Here is a 21,963-nt window from a genome sequence, read left to right as displayed (position 1 = left end):
GAAAGTAACAAATTAAATAATGCTTCTACTTGAAACAGATACAGACAATATTAGATGTCTTCGATCTGAAAGAAGATTTACTTCAATAAAGGAGATCTCTGCTGTAAAGAAAACATACTGTTTACTCATCAGCCATTGCTATAAGTAGGGAAATTCATGCCACCTGAGCCAGTAAAGGCTAGTATAATCACCCTGGCACTCTCCAGGTAAGCTTTTGGAAGACAATACTGGATTAGTTAAATTAATGGAAAACCTCAGACAGCTCCAATGCATGCAAACACAAATGACTGATCACACTGCTGATTCTGCAAATTCATTTTAGGGCAATGGCTCATTGGGCAAATAACACCAACAGGAAATGGCGCCCCACAGGCGACAGAACGCCCAAAAATACCATCGTATAGCCACCTATTCACATTATCATCTATAAAACATTACTGTTAGGGCTCTGGCACACGGGGGAGATTAGTCGCCCGCGATTAACTCCCTGTTCGCGACTAATCTCCCCGCGTTGCCTACCCCTGGCACTCTCCAGGTAAGCTTTTGGAAGACAATACTGGATTAGTTAAATTAAGAATAATATCTGCACTTCCAGTTTATTAGCCACAGTTTCAAGTTAGTCTTCAGTAAGCCGCCAAATCTTACCAAAAATGAAAAGGTACAGTATGAGTGCTACAAGTAATCCTGGTTGATGAAGAAAGACCAATAAACGGACAGTGCTGAATTATTTGTTGATGTTAGAAATCAGATATCCTGTCAGGGGACTGTCAGTATAACAATGTATGACAGAATATGGCGTCCACAAAATTTCCTTTATCAAGAACAGATATGGCACATGTAATCAAGTCTTGAATTGAACATTTCATTACACAAATCATTCAACACAAGGTACATCTAGGGTTGTCACCTTTTTATGGAAAAATGCTTGGCTTACCCCACAGTTGAAGCACCCTCACTAAACAAAATATCACTTAAATACTTCATGGGCATTTTTTTTTTTTCAAAATGCATCCGTTAATAGTGCTCATAAAGCAGAATACTGCTCTGAAGTACATTTAACAAAAAGAGCAAATATTTTTTTTTTTTTAATATTTCATTTGGCAGTTTTCTTATATTCCCAGGTTATCTCTGCCTTGAGGCCTGTGCACTGATATGCTTCAGTCTCTTAACTGTAGCACGGCAAGATGGAGTTATGTCGATCCTCCTCCCACACTTTACACAGAAGAATATTTAAAGGACAATGGGTAGATAAAAAGATAACAGTGCTAAGGTTAGCCCTAATGTTGCTTTCTACTTCAAAGTAATGGCTTCCTCGCATACATACAAAGTAGAGAAAATAGTGACTGATTTATCAGTCCATGTAGGGGCAGAAACGAGGGGCCTGCCGACTGACATCTGACCTAAAATTGCCCAGATATCGATCGGCCAGGTTAGAAAATTCAGTTGGATCGGGGACCGAATCGGGTCGTTCACGCGGTCCACAAACTGACTGCCCCATTGCGGCCAATATAATTTGATTGTTTGGCCGAATTATAGCCTACACGCTCCTCGATATCGCCCACCCTTAGGTGGGGATATCAGGTGAAGATCCGCTCGCTTGGCGATCTCGCCAGTATAGTGTATAGTGCTCTTTTAAACATTTTTCTTCCTTTACACCATGTATTTTATAAGTTTCTGGCTCCCAGTATCCCAAGCTAATGTAATCATTTTCAGAAGTAGTTATTTTACACTTTTCATGTATTTTTCCTTAATTATGCTTATAAAAACTGCCAACAAATTGTGTCACCTACCTATATTGTAATATAACTGAATAAGTCTAAGTACCCTATTTGCTATGCACAAATACTGGCTAACTTCAGCGATGTAAAAAAAAAAATAACAAAAAAAAATTCTAATACAAATTTGTTCTGCAACAAACTATGAAGGTTCAATGGATATTCATACTGCTGTGGACACTTGGAAAGCCCATAGCTACTTACCAAACAGCAGACAGGATGAGTCTTCCCAAACTTAATTTCACAAAGCTCACCCAATGCCTGGAATGTAAAAACAAACAGTTACATGGCACGTTACACAAAAGTTAATTAATGGCATACACACGATTGACCCAGGAGTGGGGGCTGGTGTTGGGTCAGCACATGGATGTTTCAAGTGACAGCCATGATCATGTTGTCGATGGCAGATACTTCTGATGGAATAGTAATATGACATGGGGATGAAGATATCAGCTTTCCCAAGGATCTGCCGTAGACAATTTTTCCAATTTAACTGAACCAGAAGAAGCTGCCTGCATAGATTGGTAAAACCTTGTCTTTGAAAAATCCAGAGAACCATCATTGTCACAGGGGAAGGAGAAAAACCCCTATCTGTAGCTATAAAAGAACTGTTTAAGCAAAAATGTAACTTGAGATTCTTTACAACTTTAACTACTATGTGGTTATGCTTTTAAATGTTCTTTTCATAAAACATCATAAAAAATATTTTTGTGAGTTGTTTAAAAAATTAAAATTGACAAAGATAATTTCTAAAATTCTTTCGCAGTTTGAATTACGTTAAATATGAAATTCTTATTCCTTCCAAGAGAGCACGGTGGTGCAGAACTGCTGCATTGCACTGCTGGTGTCTTGGATAAAATTTCCACCAGGGAAGTACATATATGTAATTTTTCTACTCTTCCTTTGTGGACACTAACTTCTATGTTTTTCTGTCACTAAAAACCACACTAATTCTGTGCCATGTAATAATTTCTTCTTGTGTCCACATCCCTGTGGTGATGGCAAGGCAGAGTGCTGATGGGCTCCTGTGAAAATTTTGCAGCAAATGTAACCTTAGTATGGTGTTTGAGGTTTAAAAGCAGCCTCTCCATGAAAACTATACAGTAGGTTGCTGCTATATTTTAAGGCACTACTTGCCCTTAGGATTACAGCATACAGTGGATGATTCCACCCCTATTTAAAAAGCAGTAACACTGTTCTATAAAAATACAGTCTGTTTCACCAATGTAAAGCCATTTAATAAATCTTCCCTTTTTAAAAGATCTGGTGTATGTTAGTCATTTGCCCAAATATAATTTTATTCTGATATAAGATCAGGTCACCTAAAAGGTGTAACATATGTGTTCAAGAATATTCACCTTGTATTTGCACATTACAAATACTGGCACACGAGAGGATCCTATTAATACACAAAAAAACCTGTCAGTGGTAACCAACTCCACACACATAATAAGAGAGACAGGCTCCATAAAATCCTAATATTGAGGCAGGCCTCTCATTAAAAAGTTGTTAGCCATTTAATAATACAAAGCTTAATTGAACGAGAGTTTTCAAAATACCTTTAACTTATAATTATTTGCTCACAGAAAGAGTGGGATAAGATGAATAACTATTCCGTAGATATAGTATTACATTTATGTTAAAGGAAAAGGCAAATTTGTTAGGAAATCAACCGGCTGGTTATAATTGCTAAACTTTACAAGGGCTTTCCCTGCTTGTTTCAACTTGAGTGTCGGTGCTTAACTTTTTTTTTCACTATTGAAGGGAACCCACAACAAAATAAAGACTCTGGATTTCAGTTTCTACGTTCCATGTTTGCTCTATTGCCCATGTGCAATGCCCAGAGCAATAGCCAAAATCAAAAGGACCGAAAGCAGTGTTCCCTGCAGTGGATAGGGACACCAGCTCAGGGTCACAGGTTAACAGTTCTCATCACTAAGGGGTGCCTAGCAAATTGGAAACAAAAATGTTTCTTTAAAAAAAAAAAAAAACACTAAGAAATTGCCTGCGTCATATTTTGGAGCTTTCTGGGTAGCGGGTTTCCAGTATGATGCATTTTTGTGCTTTTGCTTTCCATTCTAAAACACTAAATGGTGCTGAAACAAGATGCAAGCTTTACAACCTTTATGTGGAACATAGCATTTGCTCATGACAATGACACACAGGGAGATTTGTAACCAGCTTAAAAAAAAAAATCACTAGCGCTGGCTACTTAAGCGCTTAATTGGGAGAAAATGCCTTCCTTTGAAATTTTTCACTATTAAGACAGATTGCTCCAAGTAATATGTAATCCTAATGTTAGTCTATGGCAAGGCATTTTCAGGAGATTTGAAACTAGCGCTAGTGATTTTTTAACACTGGCTACAAATTTGCCCTAACAAGAATAAAAAGACACCTACCATTAGAGGGTATTTAAAATTATCACTGTCCAGAGAACACTCTGTAGCAGCTTGAGATAAGCCTTGAAGAATGGGAACAAAGATCTGCATGGAAAGGAAATAAACCATTAGTTTACCATAAAATAATGTTTAAAAAACAAAAAAGCTAAGGAGGCTTAGAAATTAGCATAATTGGTAGATGGGGCAATTTTGTGTGTTTTTGTCACCCAAACAACAGGCAATATCGTACAATAAATAGGTGTCAAAATTTTCAGAAGCATACTCATTCATTCCAGGTGGTAATCACTTGTAGGTGCCAAATAAAACTCAAAAACATGCCTACTGTATGTTTAGCAGTAATAGCATGGCCCACAGATGCAGTTGTGAATGGGGGTCGATTCCATGCACCGAATGTACAGAATCACCCAAATGTGCTAAAAAATGCGCACATCATCTGCATTGATCTGCTTTTTTTGTTGCCTATTAACAATTTAAAAAAAAAAAAAAAAAAAAAAAGTCTCCATCCATTTAAATCATTCTATTTTAATTTATTACATGATATAAATTATTTCAAAAATACAAACAGATTTTTAGGGGCACCTCAAATTAAGTACATAGTTAGAACCTCTACGGTTTCTATAGGAGACACAAAAAGATAGTTAATTCTTGACAGATCCACCTTAAACTAATTAAAGTGGCGAAATAAATGCTAAGACCTGACAGGAGAAAATGTCAAAGCTAACAAAATGCTAAAATTGGTATCTAAGCAAGGGCTATCCCATAATGGTTCTTTAATGTTACTTTAGAGCCAAGCATTTCTCTAAAACATATTCAGAATTTCACATTTTTTTGTTAAACAAACTCACAGTACTTAAACTCACATGCTTAAACACTTCTTCATCTTGGTATGTAGTCCTTACTAACTCTTGAATAAACCCAAAAGGTAGGTTTCTGCAGAGCATGTATGGTACCACCAAAGATGGCTGTTGCAAAGACCTACACACACAAAAAAAACACATAGAGCTGAAAAGGATACAATAAAGCCAAAGGTAAACACAGAAAACATGTTATCATACCATAGATTAAACCTAGTCATTTCACTTTAGGATACAGCAGTGGTTCTCAAACTGTAAGGCTGGAAAACCTAGGAGGCCCTTAGGGCAAGGGTAGATGAAGCATTAATCTGCTTCTCTCAGTCCTGTGCTTTTCTGCCTGGTTGACAGAAGCAGATCCGCTTCCATACGCCTCTCTGTGTGCGTGCATTAATAGTTACGGCAACACTAGTCCTAAGCATGGAGCAACAACCAGTCGAATTAAAAATTCAATAGTCTTTATTATTAAAAAGCATCAAAGAAACATAATGGCCTCAACCCCACAACATACCCTGCCTGGCTTGATGTGTTTTGTTTTGGCAACAGCTAGAGTGTGCTCACACAGAGGGGAGCGAATCGGCGGTCGGCCTGGAAAACGCGAAAACAAATGTTTCCAGGCAAATACCTACATGCAATAGTGTCTATAGATGTATCTTCCCTTGGATGCAAAATAATGTATTGTTAATAATTATGTATACAAGCATCCAATAAGCAGGCATTTTTTTTTTTTTTTTTTAGCAAAAGTCAAAACATGATTATCAACATCGAAAAAAATATTTTATATCAGTAATGTGTCTCTTCTGAATATACATGCAGGTCAAGCTGCACAGTACATTTTGGCAAGCAAGGAGCCACAGCCTTTGTAACTGCAGCTTTTTTTTATGGACCAAGAGTGTTTTTGGCATAAGAACACAAGGGATCACATTCTGATTCTCGCTGTGTTAGTAGGCAGCATATTGACTACCCAAGTATATTACTGGGGTAGTCAATATGCTGCCTACTAATGAGTTATAATAGTATATAGCTAACTCAGTGCTGTCCAACTGGAGGTCCGCGGGCCCCCTCTGTGTGGCCCCCCACCTGTCTGTCTGCTTTGATGGCTTACCTTTGTGTAAGCTTTAACTGGTATCAGTACTGGCCCCCTGCATGGTTAACACCTCAGATTCAGGCTGTAATCCCCCTGTATTGTTTAAAAATGTAATCCCCTGTGTTGTTCACATCTTTTAATCCCTGCATTGTTCACACCCTGCAGTGTTCACACCTCAGGCTCAGGCTGTAATCACCCACATTGTTCACCTGTTCACACCTCAGACAGACTGTAGGAGCAGTAGAAACCCACAAATAAACCCTACACACTATAAAAAGAACATATACTGTGGTGGTACTGCAATTAAAAAGTTTTTTAATATATAGTTATTGTGCAGACTGTAGGAGCCGTGCCAGCATTGTATCACTGTAGGCTGCCTGTGTGTGCCATACTCTGCCTGCCCTATGCTGCCTGTGTGTGCCATACTCTGCCTGTCCTATGCTGCCTGTGTGTATGGCACACACAGGCAGGGTAGGGAAGGCAGAGTATGGCACACACAGGCAGCATAGGGCAGGCAGAGAATGGTACACACAGGCAGGGTAGGGCAGGCAGAGTATGGCACACACAGGCAGGGTAGGGCAGGCAGAGTATAGCACACACAGTCAGGGTAGGGAAGGCAGAGTATGGCACATACAGGCAGGGTAGGGAAGGCAGACTATGGCAAACACAGGCAGGGTAGGGAAGGCAGAGTATGGCACACACAAGCAGGGTAGGAAAGGCAGAGTATGGCACACACAGGCAGGGTAGGGAAGGCAGAGTATGGCACACACAGGCAGGGTAGGGAAGGCAGAGTATGGCAAACACAGGCAGGGTAGGGAAGGCAGAATTTGGCACACACAGGCAGGGTAGGGAAGGCAGAGTATGACACACACAGGCAGGGTAGGGAAGGCAGAGTATGGCACAAACCGGCAGGGTAGGGCAGGCAGAGTATGGCAAACACAGGCAGGGTATGGCAGGCAGATTATGGCAGGTTTTTGCTGTACTACCACCATTAATATGGCTATGGTCATGCAATAACATGGGTGTGGTTTTAGAAAAATTCCGGCCCTCGGTACCACAGAAGTTGGACAGCACTGAACTAACTGATTTGTCCCTGTTGATATTTACACCTAAATAATGGGTGAAAATCAAGCCATTTATTCTGACTTTAGATAGGGGTTTTCGTAAAGGTGATTTATCTTTCTGATGAACCTCTTCCTCAGGCCAAATATTTCCAATACTTCCCAGAGGTAGCCCCACTCTACGAAGTCAAAAACCCTCTCTAATCCCAGAGATGCTATAACTCTTGACCCCCTTTCTGTATGTTGGATTTGGAGGTTGGTAAAAAGTTTATGGAGACTAATATCTATCTTTCTCCAAAGCAGACAAACAATTCATCAGTCAACTGAGGTTAAAGGTTTTTCACACTTAAGGTAAGTTTAAGGAATATTTTCTAACAGTTCCAGATTTTTTTTAGTGGTGATACAATGTTAAAAAGGGGATTTTTTCATTGTTAACATTTTTAAAGTACCGTATATACTCGAGTATAAGCAGAGTTTTTCAGCACCAAAAATGTGCTGAAAAATTCACCCTCAGCTTATACTCGAGTCGGATTAAAAGCAGATTTTCAGAGAGGTCTCACTTGCCTGCAATCGTGATTAATATTCCAGGGGGGCACAGTTGCCCCAGGCCCGAAAGATCGTGGATTTAAAGGAGGCTCCTTTAAAGAGTTACACTCAGTTGGCTCATTGGTAGTCAGCGGGTAATTTTATTGGTTGCGCCCCGTGCATTCCTGTGACGTCAGCACGCACAGGGCGCAACCTAATAAAAGAACTGAGCTGCAAAATTAGAAAGACGGGGGAAACAGCGGCCGGACTCAGGCAGAAGTAGCATGCAGGCGGAGGCAGCAGCAGCAGCCGGACGCAACAGGCAAGCAGGGAGGCAGGCGAGCGGGAGAGGTGGGGGAGGATGTTGCGGGGAGCTGGGGGATGTTGGGGAGAACGCTGGGGGGAGCTGGAGGATGTTGGGGAGAACGCTGGGGGGAGCTGGAGGATGTTGGGGAGAACGCTGGGGGGAGCTGGAGAATGTTGGGCAGTACGCCGGGGGATGCTGGGAAGAACACTGGGGGGAGCTGGATGATGTTGGGGAGGATGCTGGGGGGAGCTGGATGATGTTGGGGAGGACGCTGAGGGGAGCTGGAGGATGTTGGGGAGGGCACTGAGGGGAGCTGTGATTTTATTTGTATTTATTTTGATTATTGAAACTTAGCAGTTGCTGCTGTATTTCCCACCCTAGGCTTATACTCGAGTCAATAAGTTTTTCCAGTTTTCTTAGGTAAAATTAGGTACCTCGGCTTATATTTGGGTCGGCTTATACTCGAGTATATACGGTACTTTAAAGATCCCCTTACATGAAAGCAGTTCTATCCTTACCCACAGTGTAAATTTGGAAAGAATAGCCATATTGCCACTTACAAATGCCGGCCTAAATATCCAGGTTTAGCAATGCATGGGTGCAGGCAGCGGAAACCAGTTAGTGGGTAAGTACACCTTCAGAAGGGCAGTAGGTGCTTAGCAAAGAACTGGTGTACAGGTAGAAAAATAGGCACATTTTTGTTCAACGGGTGCAGCACAAGAGTGTAAAAAGGGCTGCTTACTTAACAACCCATTCACACTCTTAAATGCACAGAAATAATTGAATTCTTTTTAGCAGATGCTTAAAAGAAAGGGGACATAAACGATAATTACTTGCCTTGGCTGTGTGAGGGCCCCCTGTAACACAAGAGCAGCATGGCAAATACACTGTAATCGAATATTGCTCAGGAGTTGACTCACATCTGGCTGGCTGCACATCTAGAACAAAACAATAATATATTTAATAATCCAAACAATATTCTATTTTAAAGAGGAACTACACAAATATATTTTGCATAATGAAATATAATTTAAGCAACTTCCCCATAAATAAAGTACTTCCTGCCTCCTGTTCCCAGTCAAGTGCAGCTGCGCCTCCTGATGCTGGAGAACCTTAGAGCTAATGCCACCTCCAAACCAAGTGGTATCTCCAGGGTTCCCACTGCATCCTGTGTCAATTCGCGCAGTTGCACCAATATAAAGCACTTGTGAGCACAAACTGTGTTTATTTTAACACATTAGCTACAGTTTTGTTAGGCACATCTGCCTCTGGTGACCGCAAAGACCCTGGAATTCCTGCAAAAAAGGCTGCATTGTGGGGGGAAAAAATGGCGATTGTGCTTGAAATTGCACTTTGCTCATTATACTTCATCTTAAATCACCCCCCATTATCTTTTAATATGGCTGAAAATGGGTGGAGTTCCCCTTAAACACAATTTTAAAAACTTTAAAGCAAAAGAAGCTCACATAAAGAAAGCAAAGAATTTACCTGAGAATTTTTTTTACTATGTTTTTATTAGGGTAAATAACATAATAACATATATAAAAAGAAGTTGTGAAAAATAAAATACAAAAAGAAAGAATTATATATATTATATATCATATACCGTATATACTCGAGTATAAGCAGAGTTTTTCAGCACCCAAAATGTGCTGCAAAATTAACCCTTGGTTTATACTCGAGTCCCTCCAACTAACACCCTCTGCTAACTGATTCCCTGTGCTCTCTTCTGTGTGCCAATCCTTCCTGGCTCCTTGCCCCGCCCCCCGGCGTGACATCACAGCTCCGGTGTCTGTGTGTGTAATAGGGGAGGGAGAGCAGGCATGCATGGAAAAGCTCAAACTGGCCTGCTATTTATCTCTTTGTGTGGCAGAGTTCTTTGATGCAGGCAGGCAACGGAATGGTAAGTGACAGAGGGAGGGAGGGAGCTAGGGAGTAGGCTTATACTCCAGTCAATAGGTTTTTCCAGTTTTCTTAGGTAAAATTAGGTACCTCGGCTTATATTCAAATCGGCTTATACTCAAGTATATACGGTATGTAAATGATAATAATTTTAACATATATATATATATATATATATATATTATTATTATCATACGCAAGCAGACTTCATCCACTATAAATTGCTATTGGCCTGCCTCAATTCTGCCCTGTCGAAGTCTGAACAGGAATACTACAACACCCTTATACTCTCGCAGACTCCATTGCCTCACTTTATGCACTCTCCCCAGAACTTTGCTGATTTCTTCATGAACAAAGTGGAGTCCATCCGCAATCAGATTCCCCCCTCTACTAATACAAACCAGCTCCTCCTTCCTCAGCCCCCTGCTGCATGTCTTAGCTCTTTTGGTCCCGTAACCGTCTCCGAAGTCTCCCAGCTTCTTTTGTCGGCTCCGCTCACCACTTGCTCTTTTGACCCTATGCCTTCTTCTCTGCTTAAACACTGTGCTCCTGAACTTACTCCAGCTCTCACTCACATCTTCAACTCTTCTCTGACCTATGGAAGTTTCCCCTCTTCCTTCAAACTGGCCTGTGTCAAGCCTATCCTAAAAAAGGCCACACTGGACCCGTCCTGTCTCGCTTCTACCGCTTGCCTCCAAAATCTTAAAGCGTATTGTCTTCTCCCGTATTACTAACTTTCTTAACGCCCATAATTTATTAGACCCACTGAAATCTGGTTTTCGGCCTGCGCACTCTACTGAGATGGCGTTGTGCATTGTTGCAAACGATCTTCAGGTTGCCAAAGCCAAAGGTCACTTTTCTATACTAATCCTTCTAGATCTTTCACCTGCGTTTGATACGGTTGACCACTCCCTCCTAATGCAGATTCTGCATTCGATTGGTCTCCGTAGTCAGGCTGCATCCTGGATCTCTTCTTACCTCTCTAACCGTTCATTTACTGTCTCCTATGCTAACAAAATCTCATCTCCAGTTCCTCTTAATGTGGGGGTACCCCAACGCTCTGTACTTGGGCCGTTGTTGTTCTCTCTTCACACGCTGTCTTAGGGAGATCTTATCCGTTCATTCGGCTTTAAATATCATCTGTATGCTGATGATATCCAAATTTACCTTTCGATCCCTTCATTAACAGTTGAAACTGAGAGTCAGATCTCTTACTGCCTCCTGGCTATCTCTAATTGGATGAACCAACGCCACCTCAAACTGAACCTAACAAAAACTGAACTAATGATCTTTCCGCCTAAGCCTGGTCCTACCCCCCCCCTTTTCTATCTCTATTGATGGCACCCTCATCAACCCGGTCGATTCGGCGCGTTGTTTGGGGGTGATCTTTGACTCCAGTCTCTCTTTCTCTGACCACATTACCACCACTGTCAAAACCAGTCACTTTTTCTTACGCAATATTGCCAAAATCCGTCCCTTTCTTTCTACTGCAACAGCTAGGCTGCTCATGCATGCTCTCATCCTATCCCGACTTGACTACTGTAACCTGCTATTAACCGTCCTCCCTAACTCGCATCTTTCCCCCCTACAGTCTATATTAAATGCTGCTGCCAGAATTCTCTTCCTCTCATCCAGGAGAGTTCAGGCCCTTCCCCTGCTAAAGGCCTTATCGTGGCTTCCTATTAAACAAAGAATATCTTACAAACTCCTTCTCTTAACCTTCAAAGCCCTCCATTCCTCTGCTCCTCACTACATCTCTTCTCTTGTGTCTCTGTATGTTCCTGGCCGACTCGCAGAGCAATTGTTTGGTTGCGCCCCCACTACTACTGCTGTTTCCCTCCTTAAACCTTTCTGCCTTCCTGCCCCTTACATTTGGAATGCCCTCCCTGATTTCCTCCGGAGAGAATCCTCCCTCAGTCTTTTTAAAACTAAACTTAAAGACTACCTTTTGGAGCACTCACCCAGCACCTAATCTGGGAATCAGCACTTTTATTATAGTGTCACCCACTGTGACCTACAGCACTTATACTGCATTTGCCTATTTGTGTCTGTAAGTTACCCTCTCATATAGATTGTAAGCTCTACGGGGCAGGGACCTCCATCCTCTTGTGTCTTTGACTCTTAACTTATTGCAACTGTATTTATCTTGTATCTATCTGTATTTATTGTTGTACTTTGTATTTATCTATTATTATCTTAATAACCCTGTTTGTATTAATGTATTCAACTGTACAGCTCTGCGTACATAAGTAGTGCTTTATAAATAAAGATATAAATACATACATATCTATTACTTACCATATTATTTATTATTATTATTAACATTTATTTATAAAGCGCCAACATATTCTGCAGCGCTGTACAATAAGTGGGCTTCATACTTTGGACATACAGAGTAACATTTAAAGCAATCAATAACCGATACAAGAGGTGAAGAGGGCCCTGCCCAAAAGAGCTTACAATCTACAAGGATTCTAGGCTCTCATTCAAGGTACTGCTTAGTTGCTAGGATAAACTAGACTCTAGCAATCAGATATCTGCTTATATTCCAAATGGAAGAGCTGATGAACAAAGAACTAAATAATTAAAAAATCACTAAAAAAAATGAAGACCAACAAACTGTCAAAATATTACAGTCTGACTCAAACTCTAAATTTAAAAGTAAACTACTCCTTTAAAAGACTGTTCCTTTGTGAATAAAGTTAACTGAAGGGATTTCTTACGGCATTTCTATAAGGGACACTGTGGCTGTGTTTATTAAAATTTGTGTACAATGGCAAAAAATGGGCAAAGAAACCATAAACCCTATATATTTCAGATTTCAAGTCATTTTTAAAATAAAGTCCTTTTTTTTTTATTCTCATCACTCATTCACATTTTCCTCTGTACTAATGGTGTTACATTCCCTTGTAACTACCTTTACAACTCAAAATGGCATTTCTGATAAATAAATCAACATCTCTGACAGAAGTTGCCCTTTGAGGGATGGCTGTATGAGGGATGACACAATGTAAAACCAATTTAATTTTCATGTCTTCAGTAAAAACCATATGAGAAAAACAGTCTTTTCAATTACCTTTGGTGCTTTCCTCTCTTCAATTCCCACTCTATCGAAGCATTCAATGAGGTAGTTGAGCATCTCTGTTTCTTTGCAAGTTTCAATAGTGAAGTGATCAGCACAGGATTCTGTACTGCTAGTAGCACTAATGTAAGAAAAATTACAATTTAATGCTTTTTCAATATGTACCAGGATGTTCTTGACAACATCAAAGATTCTTTGATATGAACACACAGTAAAGAGGAAATGTTACTACATTACAAATTAGTAATCAGAAAACACTTGGACTTAATGCATAGTTTTATTAGTAACAGGGCAAGTGTTACTTGATCTGAGTGAGTTATTTTAGATTTTAGGTAGACATAATGTATGTATGAATTGAGAAAATTTGCAGACTAAAAGAAAGTCACATGCATTTGTGAGTGTGTTCAAAAGATAATTGCCAGCAAAACAAAACAAGCATGCTACCTTTTCATAATAATAATTTGGCAATTGGGAACATTATGACATTGTTTCACTTTAGACAAAATTCACATCTTCTGGAGAATACAGTGCCTTTTCCCTGTGTTTAGTAAGTACTGACAAACATCAGGTTTGTCTGTCAGTGCTCACATGGTGCAGATTTTGTGCTACCTTTTTTGACTACCTTAAGTCAAAAGAAGCTATTTAACCAACATGGCAGCAATACTTAATATTAGCTGCCCCTTCTTAATAGATAGATAAACACAAACAAAAAAATTCCCTGCACTTAATAACCTACAGCATGTTTTAAAAAAGCACGTTTTTTTAAAAAAAAAAAGACAAATCATCATGAGATTACCAAAAAAAACGGGATCATATTTTAGGGCAATAAACATCTATATGGGGGTGAGGCTTAGGCACACATAGCTATTGCAAGCGCTTTGTTATACAGAGGTGAATAGCAGTTCACTAGGCAGGTTACAAAATGCACAGAATCGATATTTACCGACTCCAATCACAAGGAATCACGGGTGCATCTTTGTCATTGAAATACAGCAGTCATGCATTTGCTGAGTAAATCAATAGGCCACCCAAGGAGCCTGCTCTAAGTTTGACGAGCCACCCAGCCACAGCCACACCTTGGACAAAGGTTCTTGACATCCTGTCTATCACTAACAAAGGTTAGTGCACGTTTTTTTTTTGATCATCTGCTATATGACCTCTCAACAGGAGACAACAAAATGATTCATGTAACCAGAAAAAAATATCTAAATGAAAATATAATATTGCTAATATTTCCCTTGTATGATTTTCAAATGAAGTATGTGAATATAAACAGGAATCAACTTACAGTCAAATAATGCAGTGTTCATGAAATTAAAGGTAAAATGGCAATTGCAATTAAGCTAGACATTTTTAGGGATAAGTATGCTTTTAGATGCACATCTATAAAAAATTTTTGTCACAGAAAAAAACTCTACTATCAAATGTCTGCAACTAAAATATCTTACACCATGCGCATATTTCAGAGAACTGTGTTTGAGTAATTTATATTAAGAAATGGTTGTGTGTACTACGATAAACTTGTGTTTAAAAAACAAAAAACAAAAAAACAAAAAAGGTTGCACATGCATACAAGCATAGGTATATAAAATTACTAAAAATATAACATCTCCTCAAGTGAATTGTGTTTGGTAGTATTTTATACAAAAGGTAACCCCAGGATACTGCCCCTCACCCCGCACTTCCTCCTTGCGGCCTCAAAGGGGAATGATGTGCCAGCATCCAGTTAGCAGAGGAAGTGTACTGGGTCGGCAGGGACCCACTGGGTTTTTTCCTGGTGCCCCCCTTGCCCAGTGAAAAGGAAAGACATAGATACTCCTAAACTTATAGCAAAGATGTTACAAATACAGTCATGTTATAAAAGTACACCCCATGACAATTTCTTTACTTTTTCAATATAAAGATATTTGATCTTAATTTTAACAACACTGATAAAGGTGATATTTAAATTACAAAATGTACTACAAAATGTAAATTTAATGCTTACATTCCACTAAAGTGCACCTCTACTTTTGTCAGAATGGGGGGAGATAATTAGAACAGATAGGATTTTGAAGGAACAAGTAGACAGAAATACACCAGAGCAATGATGTTTGTCCATTAACACCTAGGCAAAGATCAGTACTGGAACAATCTGCTCAGGACAAACAAGGCATTAGGCCACAGTATCAAAAAACCAAAGATAGCATTTCACTAAAAGAAATGGATACAAAACTGTAAAGCATGGTAGTAAAATATTATGATTTGGGGCTTCTTTGCTGCATCATGACCGGGGCAGCTCTCTATCATAAGATCTATGGATGATTCTTCATTGTACCTGCGAGTGATTGAGGATTATACAAGACAATCCGCCTGCAGACTGAATCTCAAACAAAAGTGGACCTTCCAGCATGACAATGACAAACATTGCAGTAAATCCACCAAAAATAATTGAAAAAAAAAAGAAATAGAGAGTTCTAGAATGGTCAAGTCACAACTTGATTTAGAGTAAACCCCATTGAAAAGGGTTGTGCATGCAAGAAAACTCTCAACCATTGAACAGCTCAATTGAGCATTGTTAAAGGAATGCGGTCATGGGAAAACATGTTCAAAACACATTAGTTAATAAAGCCACTATCATTCATGTACTCATTAAAAAAGCATTTAAATACGGTTTTACTTGCATTATGTCAAAATGATAACCTATTTACTTGTTCCTTAAAAGACATGTAAACCTCACACACAAAAATTTAATCAGTGAACAGCTTCTTTGAAATCTTTCGATACCTGCCACACTGGTTGTCCAAAGGTTAATAGTAAGGCTGCAACATCCCCTTAATCACTTTGATTTCCAACTGACTGTTTATGTCCTCCCAGGTAACCACAGGTGCATCTCCAGTTTGGCATTTCTATAGTTTAAAATTTTAAGCCTCTCACTCTGCTCCTAAACACACACACTGCTAATGTACAGCATCTTAAAAAGCATTCTAGCTTTTGTGATCATTACCGTATATACTCGAGTATAAGCCGATCCGAATATAAGCCGAGGTACCGAATTTTACCTAAGAAAACTGAAAAAACGTATTGACTCGAGTATAAGCCTAGGGTGGGAAATGCAGCAGCTACTGCCAAGTTCCAATAATCAAAATAAATACCAATAAAATTAGGGGCATCAGTGGGGTATATGTTTTTAAATATATATTTCAAAGAGCGGAGAAGAGGGTCAACAAAAACAATAGGCACTGGAGGGTCTGGTTACGGGTGGCCTAATTTGCACACAAAGGACAGAGGGTGCTAGTCTGGAGGGACCCATGGCACCCAACTCGAGTATAAGCCGAGGGTGACTTTTTCAGGACATTTTGGGTGCTGAAAAACTAGGCTTATACTCGAGTATATACAGGGCAAAGACAGATCCATAAACATACTAATTACCATATTATGCTTTTTGGTTTAATGGGCTGTATACACCCTTTTTCAAAATTAAGGCTTGTGTTGAACATTCTTTTTGTCTATTGTTTAAATTAAGAAATATCTATATTTTCAATTCTTGCACTAAACAGGGCAACACCTGAAACTGAAAGACTGAAACATTCTACTTGTTTTTACAAGTAGGATCATACCCCACTAGCAAGCTCTCTGGACAATGAATTACTCATTAGTGGGGTAACAAAAGGTTTTTCAGAGGCTCCATTGTGGGCAGATCTGGCTTCTTCCCCTACAGCCATGTGGTCTTCTTCCTCAATAGTTGCAAAAAAAAAAAAGCAGAAGACTGCACTCAAACAAAATTCAGCTGGGGAGCTTACCCCATTTATTATGCCAAAAAAAAAATCACTGTCGATTTTTTTATGGTACATTGGCATAATAAATGGGGTAAGCTCCCCAGCTGATTTTTCTTTGAGTGTAGTCTCTATTTCTGCTTTTTTCTACACAGTACATATCTACATAATGCTCAAGGCCAATTTGAAATTATTTGAAGATCAAGCTCATACTACATCACGTAACATCCTTCTACACTGAGGAACCATAAGACTACTAAGTAATATTATACAGGCACAGATGATTAAAAGTCAGAAAAGTGCACAATCAAGTAGTAATATAGATTACCTATAAAACTTTACAAAAGATTTTTGCAAATAGCGTTGGTTCTACGAAATAAACAAAGGATTGTACTTAATATGGCTTGCAATAACGATGCCTAAAATGATATGTTCTAAAGCCATAAAGGTATCTTTGTTTAAAGCAATTTTTAAACCTTAACAAGCAAGCATGCCATATATTCTGCATTCCACTAATACCTGGAACCAAACTGGACACAAGAAAATTCCTCTTCATGATTCTCTTCATCACTGCTGCCCTCAGCCTCATCGGGACAAGTGAGGGAAAGAAGAGACATATGGCTGTCGTATGTACTACCATAATATGAAAAGTAAGTTATTAAAAAGAAGGGGAATCAATAAATTGGTTATTACTTACTCTGCTACCACAACAGACAACTGCATTTTCCATGTTATTTGATAGGCATATTGCTAGAAGCACTTGATCTAAAGAGAACTTTCCAATTTCTTTAATGGTTACTGCTATAAAAAAAATATTTCCTACATATTTTTTTGCCTCTTTTCAATTTTAACTTTCAGGTTTCCATTATGGTAATCCCTAATTAATATTCATACAATATATCCAATCAGAGGGCTTCATGAAAGAAACTATAACTGACATGCATGTAATCCCCATGTCTGCTACTCTTCTACTTTTTTTTATCTGAAACCAAATACTCAAAAAATGTGTCCCTCTTTACACTCTTCTAGCAACATGTTATGTTCTCACAAAGTCAACTAAATGCAATTTGTGAATTTAGCATGAAAATTTAGCATGGAATTAAGGTTGGTTTGTTCGTTCCTTCAAAACTGCAAGAGGGTAAGGAAGAAAAAAAGGCCTTTAGTTGGTGCCTAGGATCACACATCAAAAACAAAAGTGCATAGGGATAGTGAATTATAGTCGGGACTACTTAAAATTCTTCATAAAGCTAAATATGGGTCTCTAACTGGCTATTCTGTATGAATGTTTAATGTGGAAGTAATGAGGCATCAATAAGAATAGAAAGAAAGGAAAGAAAAGGAAAGAAAAGGAAAGAAAGAAAGAAAAGAAAGAAAAAGGTAAAAAAAAAAGGTAAAAACAAAAAATAAAACAATTTAATTATCATAAACAGACTTTTGGGATAACAAATGCTAAATAAAAATGGCCAGGAAAAAAACTTACAAATTGAAATGAGTTTTTCTATGGATGCTTTAATACAGATCGGCTACAGTAACTATTAGTAAGACTAAAGAAAAACACACATGCACAACATTCTCATCTTCACAAAATATAAGCACACAGCATGAACAGTCAGATAGCAATTCGATGGAATTTTTAGGACATAAAATGTAAATGAATACACTCAGTTAGCTTTAATTTGTGTATGCACAGAGAACAGAATGAGGCACAGTGACTAAAAGCCACCAGGAGTTTCCCACAGTTCTGCCCCAAAATGTCTTCTTTTTTGTCAATTCCCATAGCAAACACGTAAAACATGATGATCTACTAATGTCTAGCAGTTGATATGAAGTATAAAGAAAAACATACTTATTTTTTTACAGCTTTGGGCCCTCACCCCACAGATAAAAGGTTCCCTGGAAGTTAAACCTTTACCCTTAAGATTATTTTGTTGTTCTCACACCTCTACAAGGTTTGCACAGATATTAGAACACATGCAGAGGAGCTGAGGCAACCTGTGAGAGGGTTACTGGCAATAGTTTTATTTTACTTAAAGCTCATTTGAACCTTAATAATCACAAAATCTTGTAGAAACCATTAAAAAACCCTTTATGGCAACCCCTTCCTATTCAACACTATTCTAAATGTACACCATGCTAAATTAATCAGATAGTAAGCAAATTAATCTCTAGTAATTAAGTAAAGTTAAAATACATTAATTTGAACAATGCCAATTCCAATAATTAATTGATAATTAGGTTTATTCGTGTCTGGTGCCAACATCTGTTAAAAACTGTTTAGTGTCCCATAAAATTAATTATCTTTCAATATTTAAAATTGATCCCAATAATATGCTTAGCTAATTTATACTATGTTTCATTAACACATAGTAATGGAGGGCACAACCCTGAAGAAGAAACCTGCCTGGGTGCTGTGTGTTAAATTGTACATACAAAGATAAATTCTCTCAGCACTCACAGAAAAAAAAATTTCGGTCACATACTACCACAATTTGAGGCGACCTGCATGCTCTAGTTTCTTAATTTATCCATCTAAGCTTTGTTATAAAGTTAATTGGGTAATCTGTTCAAGCACTAAGTACTTTTTCTTTAAGAGGGCCATATATGCTACAATTACGATCTTTGCAATGACCACTGGTTGTAGAAAAGATCATTCACCCGCTCCACTAACGCACTAGCGCAATCGTCAAATATGCATGTAAAAACAAAGGAATTCTTTACCCCTATCTGATGATTCAGCATTAACATTACAATGTTCAGGAACCTTCAAAGGCTCCCCAATCAAAATTTTCAGTCCTGCCTGACCCCTGAGATGACTGTTGTCCAAGACTTTTTTTTGATATTGGTCTACTAATCTCCCATCATACACGCACCAATTATCGTACGAAAGGCACTGGTAACGTTATATGTTGACCATAACAAGTTGTTTTTTCTATTGATTTGCTCTAGTATAATGTGCTTGGAAAGGTGTAACCAATACCAATATAAAAGGGTTTGTTATTTTGTTAAATCCCAAGAAAACAAAACAAAAAAAAACCAGATTGAATTAGTTTAATCATAAAATAATAATCTAAACTAGCACTGAACACTTACTGGTATCAATTTTTAAGCTAGGAAATTAATTTTTCATATTTTGAATGATTGTTAGCACTGAACACAAAAGTATTAATTACTTTTGGTTAGTAAATCAAAGTTTCACTTAATTTTCTTATGGCCAGTGTCACACCGCACCAAAATTAACCCCATGTATGTGACATTAGGTAATGCCGTGCCGGTCAGTGTCCACACGTGCCGACCAAAAGCAGATTGGCTTTTTCTGCTAAGGTGTTTCTATGCCAGCAGATATGTACCACCGGCCTTATGAGTGGTATGAGTGGTACATGAAATTTTGTGATGATATAGTCCCACTATACCTCTGGCACAGGTGTTTCTGCAATATAAGTGGATATACACATTTTGATTTCCTCTAATTTTTCTATAGGGCCTATTATACAACTATAGGAAATAATGAAACAGTTTAATGCCACAGGTCTTAGGATCAATATTGCACTTTACACAATCTGCATGGAAAACAGCCAACATTTGAATTAAGACTCTGGTAGTAAAAAGAAGAAGAAATGACTAAATTCAGATTTTGTTTATAAAAAGGCTATTTTACCAATTGGAGCCAGGACACAATATCACAAGTTTTCCACTTATGTCCTAAAGCTTCTCTAACCCGATGGGAACAAATGCATTCGCTTTGCCAAGCTCGGAACATTTCAAATACCTGGGTGTATCAAGGTCTCTTTCCAACACTTCCCTCATATACCCATTCTCTGAATCTGTCCCACATCTGGTTAATTTGTTCTCCACATCTGTCACAGTTGGTATAATTCCTGCCCCCCCCCCCCCCATCAACATGTCATCAAATTCCTTCAATATATTTTGTGTGTAGTAGAACAAACAAATATCTTCAAATAAGTGGTTGAACTTTGAACAACCGCTTGCAACCAACGATCAGAGTACAACCCCAAGGGATGCAACATGCTATCCCTAGCTGATACTATTGGTGGGGGATACGGGCCCTTGTGCACCTTCGGAAGTATATATAGAATAGGACATTTAGGAAACTCCTGGATTATAATTTGTCTATTAACGTAATATGTTTTAGTTTTTTCTTGAGAAAGGCTTTAGACCTGAGCAGAAATGTTGATCATATGGCAAGTTGGAATCAAGACTGAATTTTATGGAAAGTCCTAGGGGTGCTATATTAGATACAGCAAGAAGAGGATCTGCACTCAAAACAGTGTTTATTGCAATAAATATTTTTCTTCATAAGTCCTGTGAGTGCAGGTCCTCTTCTTGCTGTATTTTCTTTGGACATAGTAATTGTGTGTCCTGAAAACGACTTGAGTCTAAGCCGAAACGTTGAATTAAACACAATTTTTTTGCTTCATACAAGTCCTGTGAGTGCGGTTTGTTTGTGCTTACTAATTATGTTATGTTAACCATGCACCCAGGCAGTACCTGGAGTTCTCTGTGTGCACCATTCCTGGACTTTTAATATTATTTAATATGTATAATATAATACACATATACACACATATAATTTATTTATTTTTTTTGTCAAACATTCAGCTATGTACTTTATAGAGAGACTTCTATGGAGTTGCTTTTAGATCTGCAAGAAACACTCTGTAAACTAGATGAAAGAGTATGTGCAGGAGCACAAAGCACCGTCACAGTGTGTTTCTTTTATTTTGTTAAATCCCTCAAATTTTTTGACTGGTTGCTATGGGTTACTGCACTCAAGACAAATTTTAGTAAATGAGCCTGTACATATAATATTTAAAACTACTAATGACAAAACCCACATCATGCTACTTTAGCAAATTGTGAGGTTCCCTTATATTTTGTTGCCGCTAGCAACACCGGTTTTACATTCTTGGACCAAATGCTCCTGCGTGTTGGCTATTGGGCAAAACCTGCCAAAGCAGCTAGTAAAACACTAATAAATTACAGTACATGGTTTACACGTACAATGGATTTTTCCGGTCTAGAAGGGGAATACAGATAAAAGGGGCCAAAGCATCTATAGCTATAGTAAATGTCACACATGCACCCTCCCCTCCCTTAGTACTGGGTAAGTGTAAAAAACACTGCACATCAGCAAGTCAGTAACCTTTATAAAAAAAAAAAAAAAAAAAAAATAATAATGCATGCACACACTATTGAGGAAA

General features: G+C 38.5%; 1 protein-coding gene across 4 annotated transcripts in view; it reads right to left on the bottom strand.

Annotated features, from left to right (window-relative positions):
• The window catches only part of ube4b (ubiquitination factor E4B), a 92,383-nt gene that overhangs the window by 35,986 nt on the left and 34,434 nt on the right, over positions 1–21,963 (bottom strand). For 2 of the 4 annotated variants that reach the window (XM_031906349.1, XM_018095833.2), the window contains 6 exons: positions 17,264–17,377; positions 12,984–13,110; positions 8,843–8,943; positions 5,035–5,149; positions 4,175–4,258; positions 1,980–2,036 (listed from right to left, as the gene is read on the bottom strand). In XM_031906349.1, the coding sequence (XP_031762209.1) occupies positions 1,980–2,036; positions 4,175–4,258; positions 5,035–5,149; positions 8,843–8,943; positions 12,984–13,110; positions 17,264–17,377 (598 nt within the window). The remainder of the gene's footprint in view (positions 1–1,979; positions 2,037–4,174; positions 4,259–5,034; positions 5,150–8,842; positions 8,944–12,983; positions 13,111–17,263; positions 17,378–21,963) is intronic. The other 2 variants (XM_018095832.2, XM_004916027.4) reach the window with 1 other exon arrangement.

This window comes from Xenopus tropicalis, chromosome 7 (assembly GCF_000004195.4).
Source record: "Xenopus tropicalis strain Nigerian chromosome 7, UCB_Xtro_10.0, whole genome shotgun sequence".
NCBI classification, from domain to species: Eukaryota; Metazoa; Chordata; class Amphibia; order Anura; family Pipidae; genus Xenopus; species Xenopus tropicalis.
Note: the sequence above shows the minus strand (reverse complement) of the source record. Positions and strands in the feature narration are given on the sequence as shown.